The sequence below is a fragment of the Pezoporus wallicus genome, unplaced genomic scaffold (genome assembly GCF_028554395.1).
Source record: "Pezoporus wallicus isolate ANWC-B61680 ecotype Strahan unplaced genomic scaffold, APGP_CSIRO_Pwel_v1 contig_12679, whole genome shotgun sequence".
NCBI lineage: Eukaryota > Metazoa > Chordata > Aves > Psittaciformes > Psittacidae > Pezoporus > Pezoporus wallicus.
The window spans coordinates 1-18,105 of record NW_026635629.1 but is presented as its reverse complement, the minus strand read 5'-3'; the positions used below and the strand labels follow the sequence as shown (position 1 = coordinate 18,105).

Below are 18,105 nucleotides of genomic sequence, written 5' to 3'. Positions count from 1 at the left end.
GCGCTGCTGCAGCCGCTGGAGCTGCTGATGCTGCTCGGTCACCAGCAGGAACAGGGAGAAGGTTTGGGCCCCCCCTGCACCCCAAAGCGCCCATTGGGGACCCCCAACATCAATGCCCACCACCCCCAGACCCCAAAGCGCCCACTGGGGACCCCCAACATCAATGCCCACCACCCCCAGACCCCAAAGCGCCCATTGGGGACCCCCAACATCAATGCCCAACCCCCCGGACCCCAAAGCGCCCATTGGGGACCCCCAACATCAATGCCCACCACCCCGGACCCCAAAGTGCCCATTGGGGACACCCAACCTCAATGGGCCCCCCCCTGGAGACCAAAGTGCCCATTGGGGACCCCGAACGTCAATGCCCCCCCCGCACCCCACTGTCAATGGGGACCCCCTGTCCCCCAACCCTTTACATCGCCCCTCACCCTCCTCTTCCTCCTCTGGCTCCTCCTCGGGGTCTCCAGCGCCTCAGGGGGGGTTCAGGGGGGACCCAGGCACGTGCTGGGGACACACACACCCCCCCCATCAGCACCCCGAAAAACAGGGACCCCCCCTTGCTGCCCTATGGGACCCCTCAATTGCTGCCCCATGGGACACCCCCGTTGCTGCCCTATGGGACCCCCCCGTTGCTGCCCTAAGGGACCCCTCATTGTTAAACTATGAGACCCTGCCATCACTGCCCTATGGGACCCCCCCCCATCGCTGCCCTATGGGACCCCTCATTGTTACCCTATGGGACCCCCCCCCATTGCTGCCCTATGGGACCCCTCAATTGCTGCCCCATGGGACCCCCCCCTTGCTGCCCTATGGGACCCCCCCATTGCTGTCCTGTGGCACCCCTGGACCATTCCACTGTGCCGGTACCGGGGGGGGCCCGGGCCCGCTCCTTCGCCCGCAGGAAGCGCCTCAGGTCCCGGCGCTGCTGCCGCCGCCTCCCCTGCTCCTGAGCCTCGGCCTCGGCCTGAGCCCGGAGCTGCCGGAGCCGGGCCTGGAGCCGGGCCCGGAGCGACTCCGCCTGCGCCCTGCGGGGAGGAGGGTACATAGGGGGTGTATGGGGGGATATAGGGGGTATATAGGGGATATATGGGGTATAGGGGGTATGGGGTATATGGGGGGTATGGGGTATAGGGGATATATGGGGTATAGGGGATATATGGGGGGTATTGGGGTCTCTGCCTGTTGCTCTCTGCAGCCATCTCCTGCTCCAGCACCTCCTCAATCTCCCGTTGGGTTTCCTCCAGCTCCTGCAGCCAATCAGAGGCCTCCATCATGGCAGGATCCACAGCCTGGCCAATCAGAGCCCTCTACCCCCAGAGGGCATCCTCCTCCCAGCCAGTCAGCTCTTATCACCATTGGATCCCACTCTCAGCCAATCAGAGCCCTCCATCCCACCCATGTTTCTAATGGAGGATTCCCCCTTCCAGCCAATCAGATCACATCACTAAGGGATCCCGCTCCCAGCCAATCAGATCACATCACTAAGGGATCCCGCTCCCAGCCAATCAGATCACATCACTAAGGGATCCCGCTCCCAGCCAATCAGATCACATCACTAAGGGATCCCGCTCCCAGCCAATCAGATCACATCACTAAGGGATCCAGCTCCCAGCCAATCAGATCACATCACTAAGGGATCCCGCTCCCAGCCAATCAGATCACATCACTAAGGGATCCAGCTCCCAGCCAATCAGATCACATCACTAAGGGATCCCGCTCCCAGCCAATCAGATCACATCACTAAGGGGTCCCGCTCCCAGCCAATCAGGTCACATCACTAAGGGATCCCGCTCCCAGCCAATCAGATCACATCACTAAGGGATCCCGCTCCCAGCCAATCAGATCACATCACTAAGGGGTCCCGCTCCCAGCCAGATCACATCACTAAGGGGTCCCGCTCCCAGCCAATCAGATCACATCACTAAGGGATCCTGCTCCCAGCCAATCAGATCACATCACTAAGGGATCCAGCTCCCAGCCAATCAGATCACATCACTAAGGGATCCTGCTCCCAGCCAATCAGATCACTCCGCTGATGGATCCCATCGTTCCCGCTCTCACCCTCTCCCGCGCCCGCAGGAGCCGCCGCAGCCGCCGCCGCTCCCCCCGGAGCCGCTCCAGGTCCCGGCGCAGCCCCGCGGTGATGCGGAGCCAGGCCCCGAGCGCTGCCCCCGCCTGCCACATAGAGACACAGAGGGACCCACAGAGACCCATAGGGACACATAGAGACACATAGGAACCCACAGAGACCCATAGGGACCCACAGAGACCCATAGGGACACATAGAGACACATAGGGACCCACAGAGACCCATAGGGACCCACAGAGACCCATAGAGACCCATAGGGACCCATAGAGACCCATAGGGACACATAGAGACACAGAGGGACCCACAGAGACCCATAGGGACACATAGAGACACATAGGAACCCACAGAGACCCACAGAGACCCATAGAGACACATAGGGACCCATAGAGACACATAGGGACCCCATAGACACCACATAGAGACCCATAGAGAGACCCCATAGACATAGACACCGATGGACCCCCCCATGGACACACAAAAGGCCCCCATAGATTCCCATTAGCACCCATTGACCCTCCATCGACCCCCATGGACCCAGGCATCCCCCATAGGACCCACATGGACCCGGACCCCTCCATGGGACCCCCCCGCCACGGGTGCGGGGCTCCTCACCCGCTGCAGCTGATCCTCCAGCGCCATCTGTGGGCAGAGAGCGGGGGGTTCCCACCTGGACCCCCAGGTGTGGGGCCCGGGAGCCCGCAAAGAGCCCTCTCCTGCTCCATTGGGCCCCCTTCTGCCCCACATCCCCCCCACACCTCAGCCTCTGCTGCTGCTCTGCTGGGAGCAACCAATGGGAGGCAACACCGGCGGGGGGCGGGGCCGAGCTCCCCCTCCCGGCCCCACAACTGCCCCCTAAGTGCCCCCCCCGCCCCACCACTGCCCTATAACCCCCCCCATATCTCCCTTCTGCCCCCCCCAACCCCCTCCCTCTGCCCTACCGGTGCCCCCCAAGTGCCCCCCCCCCCCAATGGGGCTCCAGCCGCACAAGTGCCCCCCACGTGACCCCAGGACCCTCCGGTGCCCCCCAAGTGCCCCCGGTAAGACCCACACGTGGAGGGTGGGAGAGCCAGCGGAGACCACGTGACGACGCTGCCGTTGCCATGGCGCCGCCGGGGGGGGTGTGGGGCGTGGCCGTGCTGCACCACGTGACTCCTCCATTCACCTCCCCCTCGTCCGCCCGGGGCTGCGGTCACGTGGTCCGATGGGGGTGTCACCATGGCAACGGCAGGAGGAGACGGGCCCTTGCCTTGTCCAATCAGAGGCTGGGAGGGGCCCTGGCGTGCGGCCAATCACAGGTGAGGAGTGGATTCCCCCCCCCCCCACTTTGGATGCTGCAGCCAATCAGCGCCTCAGCCAATAAGAGCCCAGCACAGCAGTTGGGCACTAAACAAATCGACCAATCAGGGAGTGATCTCTGTGTGTGTGTCCTCCATGGCCCAGGGCCACAGCCAATGGGATCCATGGATCCAGTGGGTCCCGCTCTGGCAGCCAATCAGAGGCTGCGGTTGAGGCTGGGGGGGGGGAGGGGAGCAGGAACCAGAGGCCCCTCCCCCACATTGGTCCCCACCCATTGAGCTTCCCGGGGTGGGGGGAGGGGCCTCTGGGTGTGCCCGGGGTGGGAGAGGGGGAGGGGCAGCGGCGTTTGGGGCCCAAAACGGTTTTGGGAGCGTCCGGACGCCTGCGAGGGTGAGGGGGGGGAGGGGGACACGGGGGGGGAGGGGGCGGAGAGGTGGGAGTTTGGGGGAGGTCGAGGGGGGGGGAGGGGAGGGGGGAGGGGTGGGCCTCTTTCCCCCTCCCCTCCCCCACAGCTGTTTCCTGCCCACATCTGGAAGTGATTGAGGGGGGGAGGAGAGCAGGGAAGCGGGGGGAGGGGTGGGGATGGGGGTCACGAGGGTCCCCCTGACCCCGCCCCCTTTCCCCCCAGTTCCCGCCATGAGCTTCCTCCTGTTCGCGCTCACCGGGCTCCACGGCCTCGGCCTCCTCCTGCTCTTCATCGCCACCCTGGGCAAGGTGCGACCCACAGCGACCCATAGGGACCCACTGCAACTCATAGCGACCCATAGAAGGGGTTGGGATGCACAGTGGGACCCATAGAGGGGGGTGGAACCCATAGCGGGACCCATAGCAGGGAGTTGGGGGGAGGCTGGACCCATAGCAGGGGATATGAGAGGGGGTTGGACCCTTAGCGGGACTCACTGAGGGGTATGGGGTGTATTAGGGTGTCTCTGGGTTTCTATGGGGTGTCTATGGGTGTCTCTGTGAGTGTCTAAGGAGCTGTCTATGGGGTCTCTATGGGTGCCTATGGGGTGTCTATGGGGTGTCTACGGGGTCTCTACGGGTGTCTATGGGGTCTCTATGGGTGTCTATGGGGTCTCTATGGGTGTCTCTGGGGGTCTCTGGGGGTCTCTGGGTGTCTCTGTGGGTCCCAGTGCCCCACACGCCCCCTGTGCCCCCCCAGGCCTGGTGGGTGCTGCCGGACGGGGGGACCCTGAACCTTTGGTACGACTGCGAGTACCTGAACAGCACCCATGGGTGGGCCTGCACCAGCACCGGGGACAGCCGTGAGCCATGGGGGCTATGGGGCAGGGGGGGGGCTGACGGGGACTATGGGGACAGGAGGGGCCAATGGTACCCATGGGAGACGCGGGATGTGTGGGGCACAGAGCACCCATGAGTGACTTATCCAGCACCCGTGGGGGTCAGCCATAGGGTACCTGTGGTGCCCATGGGGCTCCATGTGGGGCACGTGGGATGTGTGGGGCACCCAGCACCCACGGGGGTAGATGGAGGGTTCTTGGGGTACCCACGTATCATGCATGTGTCATACATATATCATACATGTACCATACCTGTACCATACATGCCATACACGTGGCATACATGTCGCATGTGTATCATGCATGTCTCATACATGTGTCATGCCTGTCACGTATGTCATGCATGTGTCATACATGTACCATGCCTGTACCACACATGTACCATACGTGTGTCATACATACCATACATGCATCATACATGTCATGTGAATCATGCATGTGTCATACATGTACCATACATGTACCGTGCGTGTACCATACATATACATTACATGTCCCGCACATGCATCACGTGTGTCCCATGCGTGTCCCAGCCTGCCTGCGTGCCACACGGGGGCTCCTGCCCACGGCGCTGCTGCTCTCGGCCGCCTCCTTTGGGCTCTTCCTCTGGCAGCTCCGGGGGGGGCCCCGAGGGAGCTTCTTCACCCCTGCGGGGGGCACCCAACTGCTGGCAGGTCAGTGGGACCCCCCCCGTATAACCCAATGGACCCTCCCAACCCCCATTGAACCCAATGGACCCTCCCAACCCCCATTGAACCCAATGGACCCTCCCAACCCCCATTGAATCCAATGGACCCTCCCAACACCCCCATTGAACCCAATGGACCCTCCCAACCCATTGAACCCAATGGACCCTCCCAACACCCCCATTGAACCCAATGGACCCTCCCAACTCCCAACCCCCAACCCCCATTGAACCCAATGGACCCTCCCAACCCCCACTGAACCCAATGGACCCTCCCAACCCCCCCATTGAACCCAATGGACCTTTCCAACCCCCATTGATCCCAATGGACCCTCCCAACACCCCCATTGAACCCAATGGACCCTCCCAACCCCCCTTGAATCCAATGGACCCTCCCAACCCCCCCATTGAACCCAATGGACCCTCCCAACCCCCATTGAACCCAATGGACCCTCCCAACCCCCATTGAACCCAATGGACCCTCCCAACCCCCATTGAACCCAATGGATCATTGAACCCAATGGACCCTCCCAACCCCCATTGAACCCAATGGACCCTCCCAACCCCCATGAACCCAACCCCCCAACCCCCATTGAACCCAATGGACCCTCCCAACACCCCCATTGAACCCAATGGACCCTTCCAACCCCCCCATTGAACCCAATGGACCCTCCCAACCCCCATTGAACCCAATGGACCCTCCCAACCCCCATTGAACCCAATGGATCCTCCCAACCCCCATTGAACCCAATGGAACCTCCCAACCCCCATTGAACCCAGTGGACCCTTCCAACCCACATTAAACCCAATGGACCCTTCCAACCCCCATTGAACCCAACCCCCACTGAACCCAATGGACCCTCTCAACCCCCATGAACCCAATGGACCCTCCCAACCCCCACTGAACCCAATGGACCCTCCCAACCCCCCCCAATGAAACCCAATGGACCCTCCCACCCCCCATCCCAACCCCCCCTCATTGAAACCAATGGAACCTTCCAACCGCCCCTTGAACGCAATGGACCCTCCCACCCCCCCCATTAATCCCAATGGACCCTCCCACCCCGTGGCCCCGCCCCCCCGGCGCCGCAGCGCCCCCTCACGTTCTCTTCCCGCAGCGCTGGCGGCGCTCTTGGGGGCGGGGCTTTACGCGGCGCGGGGAGGGCGCCCCCTGGCGGGCGGCTTCGGCTACTGCTTCGCCCTGGCCTGGGCGGCCGCGGCGCTGGCGCTGGGCAGCGGCTGCGCGTATCTGCGCCTGCGCAAGGGGGCGTGACCGCGCCGGGACACGCCCCCCGCCGCCAAGCCCCTCCCTCCGCCACGGCGCCCCCTACTGGGTCCGCGAAACGGCCGACCCAGGCATCGGTCAGTGACGTCATTGCGCTGTGATGTCATCGATGGTGTCAGCGTGGTCAGTGATACGGACAATGACGTCATCAAAGGCATCGGCACGGCCAATGACGTCAACTGTAAGACCAGTGCGGTCAATGACATCACCAATGACGTCAATGTTGTCGATGACATCCTCAATGACACATCATCAATGGCGTCAGTGTGGTCGATGACGTCATCAACGGCATCAACATGGTCAATGACATCATCAACAGCACCACCAGTGGCACCAGCACAGTCAATGACATCATCAATGGCAGCAACAGAGCCAATGACGTCACCAACGCGTCAACACGGGCGGTGGCATCATCAACAGCTTCCATGCAGCCAGTAGCATTCCCAATGACATCATCAACAGGACCAGCGCAGCCAATGACATCACACCAGAGGCAACGTGACCGCCAGCCTTGCCAACAATGTCACTGATGACATCATCAGTGACATCACCAACAGCACCAGCAGGGCCAACAGCCCCACCAGTGACACCAGCGTGGCCAATGACGTCACCTTGGCGTGGTCGTGACGTCACCCTCCCCTGGCAGTGATGTCATGGGCCGGGTGTGATCTCATTGGCTACTCCCCACCTCCATGCAGAGGAATAAAACCTGAACACCCAGTGCACTGTGGGTAATGGGGGGGGTCAGACCCTCTGCATTGCCCCCAGGGTGCTGTGGGGTGCTATGGGGTGATATGGTGTGCCATGGGGCGCTATGGTGTGCTATGGGGTGATATGGGGAGCAATGTGGGGTTTAGGGGGGTGCTGGGGGGTACAGGGCTGGGGAATGAGGAGTATTTGGGGGTGCAGGGGAGTTCAAAAGGGGATCTGGGGTTATTTGGGGGTATTTGAGGTGTTTTGGGGTCATTTGGGTGTGTTTGGGGGTATTTGGTGTGTTTGGGGGGTATTTGGGTGTGTTTGGATTATTTGGGGTTATTTGGGATATTTGAGGTGTTTTGGGGATATTTGGGGTGTATTTTGGGGGTACTTGGGGTATTTCGGGTGTTTTGGGGTTATTTGGGTCTATTTGCGGGTATTTGGGGTTGTTTGGGGGTATTTGAGGTGCTTTGAGGGTTGTTGGGGTCCTGGCGCCCCCGTCATTGACCACGCCCCCTCCCACCCAGGCCACGCCCCTCAACTCTCTGCAAGCCACGCCCCCTGCGGGCGGGGCCAATCAGGCACAAGGGCGGGAAGGGCAAAGGCGGGAAGGGGGCGCAGAGGGGGGGGTCCTGCCCCAACGCTGCCCCCCCCACCCCCCCGCTCCGGGCGTTGGACGGGTCCGGAGGGGGCGGGGCCAGGCGGGAGGGGGCGGGGCCAGGGGAGGGGCGGGGCTGGCTCCGGGGCCGGTGTCCCAGTGACCGGCGGCAGCTGCGGGATGCGGTGGGGAGCGTGAGAGGTGAGCGGCGGGACCCGCAGCGGCGCCCCATAGAGCCCCATAGCGACCCATAGCTACCCCAATACACCCCATAGAGCTCCACAGCATCCCACAGCATCCCAATGATACCCAATAGCACCCCAATGACATCCCATAGCATCCCAGAAAGCTCCATAGCATCCCACAGCATCCCAATGATACCCAATAGCACCCCAATGACATCCCATAGCATCCCAGAAAGCTCCATAGCATCCCAGTGATACCCAATAGCATCCCAATGACATCTCATAGCACCCCATAGTGCCCCAATAGCCCCCCAAAGACACTCCATAGCACCTCAATGACACCCCATAGCACCCCAATGATACCCAGTGGCACTCCATAGCATCCCAATGACACCCCACAGCCCCCCCAGTAATGTCCAATAGCACCCCAATGACACTCCACAGCATCCCAATGATACCAAATAACACCCCATAGCACTCCAATGACACCCCATAGCACTCCATAGCACCACAATGATACCCAATAGCATCCCACAGCATCCCAATGGCACCGAATAGCCCCCCAACACCCCCCAATAACCCCCCCGCATACACCCGAACACACCCCCTTACACACCCTGGCCCCCTGCAATGCACCCCAATAGCCCTCAGGACCCCATCACCCCCTCCCATCACAGCCCAGCACCCTCTGACAGCCCCACCATCCCCTATAGCCCCCAACACCCCCAATAGCCCCCAACAACTCCCCTATAACCCCCAATGCTCCCCATTGCCCCCATTCATTCCCCATCGCACCCGGGGGGGGGGCGGGCGGTGGGACCCGGCCCCAAGGACCCGGCCCCGGCCCCGGCCCCGGCCCCGCAGCGGCCCCGCAGCCGCCGCCCCGGCCCCTGCATTTGTATTCAGCGAGCGGCGGCGGCGGCGGCTGCGGCAGGGCGGGGGGGGCGGGCGGGGACGGGCGGGGGCAAAGGGGGCAATGGGAGCAATGGGGGCCATGGGGGGTAATGGGGGGCAATGGGGGACAAAGGGGGTAATGGGGAGATAATGAGGTAATGGGGCAATGGGGGGAAGGGGGTAATGGGGGGCAATAGGGGGTAATGGGGGCAATGGGGGACAAAGGGGGTAATGGGGGTACTGGGGAGATAATGGGGTAATGGGGGCAATGGGGCAATGGGGGGTAATGGGGGATAATGGAGGTAATGGGGGTAATGGGCAATGGTGACAATGTGGGTAAGGGGGTAATGGGGGAAATGGGGGGTAATGGGGTAACGGAGATAATGGGGGGTAATGGGGGATAATGAGGGTAATGGGTTGTAATGGGGGGTAATGGGGGTAAGGGGGTAATGGGGGGCAATGGAGGTAATGAGGGTAATGGGGTAATGGAGGTAATGGGGGATAATGAGGGTAATGGGGGGCAATGGGGGGTAATGAGGGTAATGGGGAGTAATGGGGGCAATGGGAACCCAATGGATGAACTGGGGGGCAATGGGGGGGAAGGTGAGTCCTGACCCTCCCCTTCTCCCCCTTTCCTAGGTGCAACCCCGACCCCCTCCCCAGACCCCCTGTTTCTGCCCCCCCCAGTCCTTGTCCCTGTCCCTGTGTCCCCAGCACCCCCCCTGCCCCCCCCCGTCCCCCCCCAATTACCTCCCAGACCTTTGTCGTCCCCCCCCTCCCCCCCAAGGCCGAGATGTGGCTGAATCCCCCAGGACCGAGCTTGGAATGGGTAGGATGGGGGGGGACATTGGGAACATGGTGGGGAGGGAATAGGATGTTGGGTATGGGATATAGGGTATGAGATAGGGGGTATGGGATATGGGGTATGGGGTATGGGATATGGGGCATGGGGTATGGGGTATGTGGTATGGGGTATGGGGTATGGGATATGGGGTATGGGGTATGGGATATGGGGTATGGGGTATGGGGTATGGGATATGGGATATGGGATACAGGGTATGGGGTATGGGGTATGGGATATGGGGCATGGGGTATGGGGTATATGGTATGGGATATGGGGTATGGGATATGGGGTATGGGGTATGGGATATGGGGTATGGGGTATGGGATATGGGGTATGGGATATGGGGTGTGGGGTATGGGACATGGGGTATGGGGTATGGGATATGGGATAGTATGGGATATGGGGTATGTAATATGGGGTGCGGGCTATAGGATATGGGCTATAGGACATGGGATATATGGGCTATGTGCTGTGGGCTGTGGGGTCTCAGTGGTTGACGCTGGGGTCCCGGCTGCCCCCGGCGGTCGCTGCCCCCCCCATCCCCTCCCCGCTCCCCCCCAGCTCCCCCCACCATGAGCCCCGTGCCCAGGATGTTTTTCACCTTGGCCCTGGCCTGCGCCAGCCCCTTCCTGGCGCCCGAGGCCCCGCGGCGGGCGCTGAACGTGGCCGTGGTGCTGAGCGGTTCCTCCTACGGCGCCGCGGGGCCGCGCCTGGCACCGGGGCCGCTGCCGGGCTCCGCCTTCGAGGTGAACCCCATCGGGGTGGTGCTGAACGGCACCGACCCCCGGAGCCTCATCCTGCGCCTCTGCGACCTCCTCTCCTCCCTGCCCGTCCATGGCGTGGTCTTCGAGGACGATGCCAGCTCCGAGGCCCTGGCCCAGATCCTCGACTTCGTCTCGGCGCAGACGGCGGTGCCCATCGTGGCCATCAACGGCGGCTCCGCCATCGTCCTCACGCCCAAGGTGAGAGCTGGGGGGGGCATAGGGGTGGTTGGGGGGCATTGCGGGCTTCTAGACATGTTTGGGATGGGTTTAGATGTGCTTAGGGATGCATTGGATGGATCTAGAGGTGGTCGGGATGAGATGGGTGCTTCTAGGTGGGGTTGGGTGCACCTAGATGGGTTGGGTGCACCTAGATGGGGTTTGGATGGACCTAGAGGTGGCTGGGATGAGATTCGTGCTTCTAGAGGTGGTTGGATGCTTCCAGATGGGTTTGGGTGCCTCTAGATGGGGTTGGGATTGATCTCGAGGTGGTTGGGATGAGATGGATGCTTCTAGAGGTGGTTGGACGCTTCTAGATGGGGTTGGGTGCTCCTAGATGGGGTTGGTTGCTTCTAGATGGGGTTGGGATAGATCTAGAGGTGGTTAGTGACATGTTGAATGGATCTAGAGGTGGTTGGGATGAGATGGGTGCTTCTAGATGGGGTTGTGTGCTCTTAGATATGGTTGGGTGATTCTAGATGGGGTTGGGATGGATCTAGAGGTGCTTGGGGTGAGATGGGTGCTTCTAGATATGGTTTGGTGAATCTAGATTGGATTGGGATGGATCTAGAGGTGGTTGGGGGCTGTTGGATGGATCTGGAGGTGGTTGGGATGAGATGGGTGCTTCTAGAGGTGGTTGGATGCCCGTAGATGGGGTTGGGATGGACCTAGAGGTGCTTAGGGACACGTTGGATGGATTTGGGCGGGGTTAGGATGAGTCTTGTGCTCCTAGAGGAGTTTGGGATGACGCTAGAAGTGGTTGGGTGCTATTGGCTTGGGGATGCTCAAGGTGATGGGATGGGGGGGAGCTGGTCAGCAACAGAGGGGTGGATGGGGACAGGGAAGCCCAAGTGGCCACAAGCACATCTGGGGCCACCCAAGTGCTTCCCAACCCTATCATCCCCAACCCTACCACGTTCAGACCCCCTTGACCACCCCAACCCAAGTGTCCTAACCATGCCCAGAAGTCCCCAATGGTCCCCAACCCCATCGAGGCTCATCCCAACCATACCCAGAGGTCCCCAATGGTCCCCAACCCCATCGAGGCTCATCCCAACCATGCCCAGAGGTCCCCAATGGTCCCCAACCCCATTGAGACTCATCTCAACCATACCCAGAGGTATCCAATGGTCCTCAACCCCATCGAGGCTCATCTCAACCCCATCCAGAGACCCCCCAAATGCCCCCACCCTCATCGAGGCTCATCTCAACCCCATCCAGAGCCCCCCAATGCCCCCCTTCCCTTTCCCCACGCAGGAGAAGGGCTCCACGTTCCTGCAGCTGGGCTCCTCCACGGAGCAGCAGCTCCGGGTGATCCTGGAGGTGCTGGAGGAGTACGATTGGACGTCCTTCGCCGTCCTCACCACCCTGCTGCCGGGCCACGAGGACGTCGTGGACTACGTGGAGGTCCTGACCGATGGCAGCTTCATCGGCTGGGAGCACCGCGGCGTCCTCACGCTCAACCTCACTGGGGACCCCGATGGCTCCCGGCTGCGGCGCCAGCTCCGCGACGTCACCGCGCAGATCCGGCTCCTCTACTGCTCCCGCGACGAGGCCGAGGCCATTTTCCGTGCCGCCCACGATGTGGGCTTGACCGGCCCCGGTTACATCTGGTTCCTGGTGGGCACCAACCTGGCTGGGAGCAGCCGGCTCCCAGAGCACGTCCCCGCGGGGCTCTTCGCGGTGCTGTCGGCGGGGTGGAGGGACGAGCTCCAGCACCGGCTCCGCAACGGCGTCGCCATCGTGGCCAAGGGGGCCGAGGCGCTGCTGCGGGACTATGGCTTCCTCCCCGAGTTCAACAGCGACTGCCGGGCGCCCAACGTCACCCACACCAATGAGAACCTGCACCGGTGAGCACCAGGCACCAGCGCAGCCAAGGGCACCCAACGGGGCCCAACCCAACCACACCTGGACCCACTCAACCATCCCCAACCCAACCATCCTCAACCATGCCTAGGGGCACCCAATAGACACCAACCCAGCCACATCTGGACCCACTCGACCATCCCCAACCCAACTGTCCCCAGCCACTTCTAGGGGCACCCAATGGACCCCAACCCAATCACATCTGGACCAACTCAACCATCCCCAACCCAACTGTCCCCAACCATATCTATGGGCACCCAGTGGTCCCCAGCCATTGTCTATGAGCACCCAATGGTCCCCAACCATTGTCTAGGGGCACCCAACTGTCCTCAACCCCAAATGTACCCAAGGTCATCCCAACCACATCTATGAGCACCCAATGGTCTCCAACCATTGTCTAAGGGCACCCAAGACCCACTTGACCATCCCCAACCCTTAGGATCGGCAATGGTGGTGCCGTGCTGCCATTGGCATCGTCACCTCTGCAGGTACTTCATGAACATCACGTGGGGACAGAAGGACTTCTCCTTTAACGAGGATGGGTACCTGGTGAACCCCTCCCTGGTCGTCATCTCCCTCACCAAGGAGCGGAGCTGGGAGGTGGTGAGTGCCCCATGGCGCCGGCGCCGTCACCATCACCATCGCCATCACCCCCATGTCCCGTCTCCCACATCCCGATGCTGTCCCCACGTCCCTGTACCCAGGTGGGCAGCTGGGAGCACCAAATCCTCCGCATGAAGTACCCGGTGTGGTCCCGCTACGGGAAGTTCCTCCAACCGGTCGATGGAGACCAGCACCTGATGGTGGCCACCCTGGAGGAGCGTCCCTTCGTCATCGTGGAGAGCATCGACCCCTCCACCGGCACCTGCATCCGTGACTCTGTGCCCTGCCGCAAGCAGCTCAACCGCACTTCCAGGTGGGTGCCCCCTACTTTGGGTTCCCCATCGTTCCTCCTCCCCCCAAGTGTCCCCCCTGTTGCAGCCCCCATCTCCCCACAGCCCCACCATGGAGCTCTTCGAGAAGAAGTGCTGCAAAGGCTTCTGCATTGACATCCTCAAGCGCTTGGCGCGCACCGTCGGCTTCACCTACGACCTCTACCTGGTCACCAATGGCAAACATGGCAAGAAGATCGACGGGGTGTGGAATGGAATGGTGGGAGAGGTGGGGACAACACCACAGCACCCCATGGATGGATGGGAGGGGATCTGAGGAGGTTGGCAGGGGAAGAAGACTTGGGGGGTGTCAAGGGGTCCTGTAGCCGCATCCCTCGCCGCAGGTGTTCTATGGGCGCGCGGACATGGCCATCGGCTCCTTGACCATCAACGAGGAGCGTTCCGAGATCATCGACTTCTCCGTGCCCTTCGTGGAGACCGGGATCAGCGTCATGGTGTCCCGGAGCAACGGCACCGTGTCCCCCTCCGCCTTCCTGGGTAGGGCCCGGCCGGTGTCACAGCGATGGCGCTGGCGACGCCGTGACGGTGACGACACCGCGACGGTGACACCGACGTCTCCCTTCCCCCCCACAGAGCCCTACAGCCCAGCCGTGTGGGTCATGATGTTTGTCATGTGCCTCACCGTGGTGGCCGTCACTGTCTTCATCTTCGAGTACTTCAGCCCTGTGGGCTACAACCGGAGCTTGGCCACAGGACAACGTGAGCTGGTGGCACCAAGAGAGGGGGGATGCGATGGGAGATGTGGGTCCGCATTGTCTCCATTGCCCCCATTATTCCCATTGCACCCTTTGCCCCCATTGTCCCCATAGGTGCTGGCGGCTCCACCTTCACCATCGGCAAATCCATTTGGCTTCTTTGGGCTTTGGTCTTCAACAACTCGGTGCCGGTGGAGAACCCCAAGGGCACCACCAGTAAGATCATGGTGCTGGTCTGGGCCTTCTTCGCCGTCATCTTCCTCGCCAGCTACACCGCGAACCTGGCGGCCTTCATGATCCAGGAGGAGTATGTGGACACCGTGTCTGGCCTCAGCGACCGCAAGGTGCCACCATGGGGGTGCCGATGGGGGCCGGGTCTGGGCTCCGTGGGGTGCCAATGGGTACTGATGGGTGTCGATGGGTGTTGATGGGTGCCAATGGGTGATGATGGGTGCCGATGGGTGCCGATGGGTGTTGATGGGTACTGATGGGTACCGATGGGTACCAATGGGTGTTGATGGGTGCCCATGGGTGCCGATGGGTGCTGATGAGTGCCATGGGGGATCAGTTCCAGCGCCCGCAGGAGCAGTACCCGCCGCTGCGCTTCGGGACGGTGCCGAACGGGAGCACGGAGAAGAACATCCGGAGCAATTACCCAGCCATGCACAGCTACATGGTGCGCTTCAACCAGCGCGGCGTGGAGGACGCCCTGCAGCACCTCAAGACAGGGTGCGGCCAAAGGGGGGGCCAAAAGGGGAGGGGCCCCAAAGGGGCTGGGCTTGAAGGAAAGGGAGGGGCTGTGGGTGGAGCTTGGGCTGTGGGTGGGGCTGGGGTTAAGGGAGGGGCTTGGGGTGAGGGGAGGGGCTTAAGGGTTCAGGTGAGCCTGTGGGCTGGGCTTACTGATATATATAGGCGGTGGGCGGGGCTTATTGATACATACATGGATGTGGGTGGAGCTTACTGAGACATATATGGCTGTGGGTATGGCTTATTGGTCTGTATATGATTGTGAGCATAGGTTATTAATCCATATATGGTTGTGGGCGTGGCTGATCGATCCATATATGGCAGTGGGCGGTGTTTATCGCTCCCTATATGGCTGTAGGAAGCTGGACGCGTTCATCTACGACGCGGCGGTGCTCAACTACATGGCGCGCAAGGAGGAGGGCTGCAAGCTCGTCACCATCGGCTCGGGCAAGGTCTTTGCCTCCACTGGCTACGGCATCGCCCTGCAGCGCGGCTCCCGCTGGAAGCGCCCCGTTGACCTGGCGCTGCTGCAGCTCCTGGGCGACGGTACCGGGGGCACAGGGGTGGGGGAGAGCTGCTGGGGTGACCCCAATGCCCCATAGATCATCCCAGTGCCCCATAGATGGCCCTCAACCCCCATAGATCATCCCAACGCCCCACAGATGGCTCAAACCCTACTGGGGTGACCCCAACCCCCCATGCATCATGCCAGGGCCCCATGGGTGGCTGCAAACCCAGTGGGGTGACCCATAAACCCCCTTAGATCATCCCAATCATTCTGAGATGAAACCAAACCCCCATACATCACCCCAACACCCCATAAATCATCCCAAACCAACCAAGGTGACCCCAAATGCCCATATCATCCCAATGCCCCATAAATGGCTCCAAACCCATGGAGATGACCCCTAAACCCCCTATATTGACTCCAAACCCCCCATAGATCATCCCAACCCCCCAGAGATCATCCCAGCGCCCCATAGACGCCTCCAAACCCACTGGGGTGACCCCTAAACTCCTCTAGAACATCCCGAACCCACACAGATGTCTTCAAACACACTGTGGAGACCCATAAGCACCCCATGCACAGATGACACCAAACCCATGGAAATGACCTCTACACCCCCTATATTGACCCCAAACCCCATGGTGATGCTCTCCCTCCCCCCAGACGAGATCGAGATGCTGGAGCGGCTGTGGCTGTCGGGGATCTGCCACCAGGAGAAGCTGGAGGTGATGAGCAGCAAACTGGACATCGACAACATGGCCGGGGTGTTCTACATGCTCCTGGTGGCCATGGGGCTCAGCCTCCTCGTCTTCGCCGCCGAGCACCTGGTGCACCGCGAGCTGCGGCACCGCCGGCACCCGGCCCCACGCCCACGGGCGCTGCTGGCGCTCAGCAGGGTAGGGCCAGCGTGGGGACAGGGGGAGGTGGGATGGGTAAGGGACATGGGATATGGAGTATGGGATATGGGATATGGGGTATGGGATATGGGGTATGGGATATGGGGTATGGGGTGTGGGTTATCGGGTATGGGATATGGGGTATGGGATATGGGGTATGGGATATGGGGTATGGGATATGGGGCATGGCATATGGGGTATGGGATATGGGGATAAGGGGTATGGGGTATGGGTTATCGGGTATGGGATATGGGGTATGGGATATGGGGTATGGGATATGGGGTATGGGGTGTGGGTTATCGGGTATGGGATATGGGGTATGGGATATGGGGTATGGGATATGAGGTATGGGATATGGGGTATGGGATATGGGGTATGGGATATGAGGTATGGGATATGGGGTATGGGATATGGGGATAAGGGATATGGGGTATGGGATACGGTGTATGGGATATGGGGAGAAGGGATATGAGGAATGGGGTATGGGATACGGGGTATGGGATATGGGGTATAGGCTATGGGATGTGGAATACGGGCACCCCCCCACCAGCACCACCCTCCCCCGCCGCCCCCCCCCCCACTCCCCCCCCTCGCCGGGGCCCGCCCCCCACCCCTGCCCCGCCCCCCGCCGCCTTCCATCGTTTCTACGGCCCCATCGAGCCGCAGGGGCTGAGCCGGGGAGGGGGCGGCGGCGGGGGGGTGGGGGTCGGGCCCTGCCCGCGCTCCCCCCCCCGCCCCTCCCCCCCGGAGCCCGGCCCCTCCCCCTGGTCCCGCCGCGCGCTGCGGGGGCTCTACGAGGTGGGGGGGGGAGGGGCAGGACACGACCCCTCTCCCCCCGACCCCCCCCTCTTCCCTTACTCCCGTTTGTTCTACGAGGACGAGAGGAGCCCCCCGCCCCCACCCCGCGAACGCCTCCCCCGCCGCGGCCCCCCCCGCGGGTTGGGGGTGGGGGGAGGCGGGGGCGACCCCGAGGCGCAGCCGCTGCTCCGCGCCCCCCCAGCCACCCCCCGCGCCCACCTCTGCCGGGGGCACCCCTCCCCCTTCGCCGCCGCCCCCCACCCGTTCTACCACGACCTCTCCGACTCCGAGTCCGAGCCCCCCTCCCCTCCCCCCCCGGCCAGCGCCGCGCCCCCTCCCCCCACCACCCCGCCCTCCTTACCCCACCCCCCCCCTTCCTCCGCGCTCCCCCCTCCCCCCTGCTGGTGCACCCCCCCCCACCACTGCTGCACCCTCCCCCCGGGCCGCGAGCGGGGGGGGCACCACCTCCCCCCCCCGCCGGGGCGCTGCTGGTCCGCAGAGAAGCTGGGGGGGGGCGGGGGGTGGGGATGGGGTAGTGGGGGCAGGGGGGGCTGGGGCAGCCTCGAGCTCCTGGGGACACCCCCGCACGCCTTCCCCCACCCCTCCCATCACCACCACCCCCCTCCGCCCCTCCCCCGCTGCCGGAGCTGCTCGGCCGAGAGGCTCCGGGACTGGGAGGGGGGGCCCTGGGGACACCCCCCTCCCCCCGCCCTGTACCCGGCTTGGCCCGGGGGGGGCGGAGGCGCTCATTGGGGCGGGGGGGGCGGGTTCTGGGGGTTCCCTCCC

At 62.3% G+C, this 18,105-nt stretch overlaps 2 protein-coding genes and 1 long non-coding RNA gene across 5 annotated transcripts; 2 read left to right on the top strand and 1 right to left on the bottom strand.

Moving 5' to 3' along the window:
- Positions 1 to 1,171: 1,171 nt before the first annotated feature.
- Positions 1,172 to 2,738, bottom strand: LOC130592681 (uncharacterized). Its single transcript, XR_008970629.1, has 3 exons — positions 2,705 to 2,738; positions 2,065 to 2,178; positions 1,172 to 1,250 (listed from the first exon to the last, which is right to left on the bottom strand). It is a non-coding gene; the product is annotated as an uncharacterized LOC130592681 (long non-coding RNA).
- Positions 2,739 to 3,492: 754 nt separating this feature from the next.
- On the top strand, positions 3,493 to 6,668 carry LOC130592680 (epithelial membrane protein 3-like). 3 transcript variants are annotated; one of them, XM_057397177.1, is made up of 5 exons: positions 3,513 to 3,561; positions 4,017 to 4,102; positions 4,551 to 4,653; positions 5,223 to 5,363; positions 6,493 to 6,668. In XM_057397177.1, exons 2-5 carry the CDS (start codon positions 4,025 to 4,027, stop codon positions 6,645 to 6,647), a joined length of 477 nt encoding a protein of 158 aa, XP_057253160.1. In that variant the 5' UTR covers positions 3,513 to 3,561; positions 4,017 to 4,024; the 3' UTR covers positions 6,648 to 6,668. The 3 variants fall into 3 exon arrangements, with proteins under 3 accessions (XP_057253161.1, XP_057253160.1, XP_057253159.1); XM_057397176.1 differs by lacking the exon at positions 3,513 to 3,561 and adding an exon at positions 3,722 to 3,778; XM_057397178.1 differs by lacking the exon at positions 4,551 to 4,653 and having other exon boundaries at positions 3,493 to 3,561.
- Positions 6,669 to 10,448: 3,780 nt separating this feature from the next.
- On the top strand, positions 10,449 to 17,609 carry LOC130592679 (glutamate receptor ionotropic, NMDA 2D-like; the record flags this gene model as incomplete). The annotated part of the gene is made up of 12 exons (XM_057397175.1): positions 10,449 to 10,838; positions 12,114 to 12,706; positions 13,211 to 13,325; positions 13,427 to 13,638; positions 13,721 to 13,883; positions 13,999 to 14,152; positions 14,249 to 14,374; positions 14,485 to 14,714; positions 14,939 to 15,099; positions 15,476 to 15,663; positions 16,289 to 16,521; positions 17,398 to 17,609. Coding segments are annotated over exons 1-12 (2,777 nt in total), but the record flags the coding sequence as incomplete, so codon positions are not given.
- Positions 17,610 to 18,105: the final 496 nt, after the last annotated feature.

Bases quoted from the DNA above. Each gene is read 5' to 3' on its own strand.
- LOC130592680 (XM_057397177.1), top strand. From the start codon at position 4,025: ATGAGCTTCCTCCTGTTCGCGCTCACCGGGCTCCACGGCCTCGGCCTC. The intron at 4,103-4,550 runs GTGCGACCCACA...GTGCCCCCCCAG, and splicing joins TCATCGCCACCCTGGGCAAG to GCCTGGTGGGTGCTGCCGGA. The intron at 5,364-6,492 runs GTCAGTGGGACC...CTCTTCCCGCAG, and splicing joins GGGCACCCAACTGCTGGCAG to CGCTGGCGGCGCTCTTGGGG.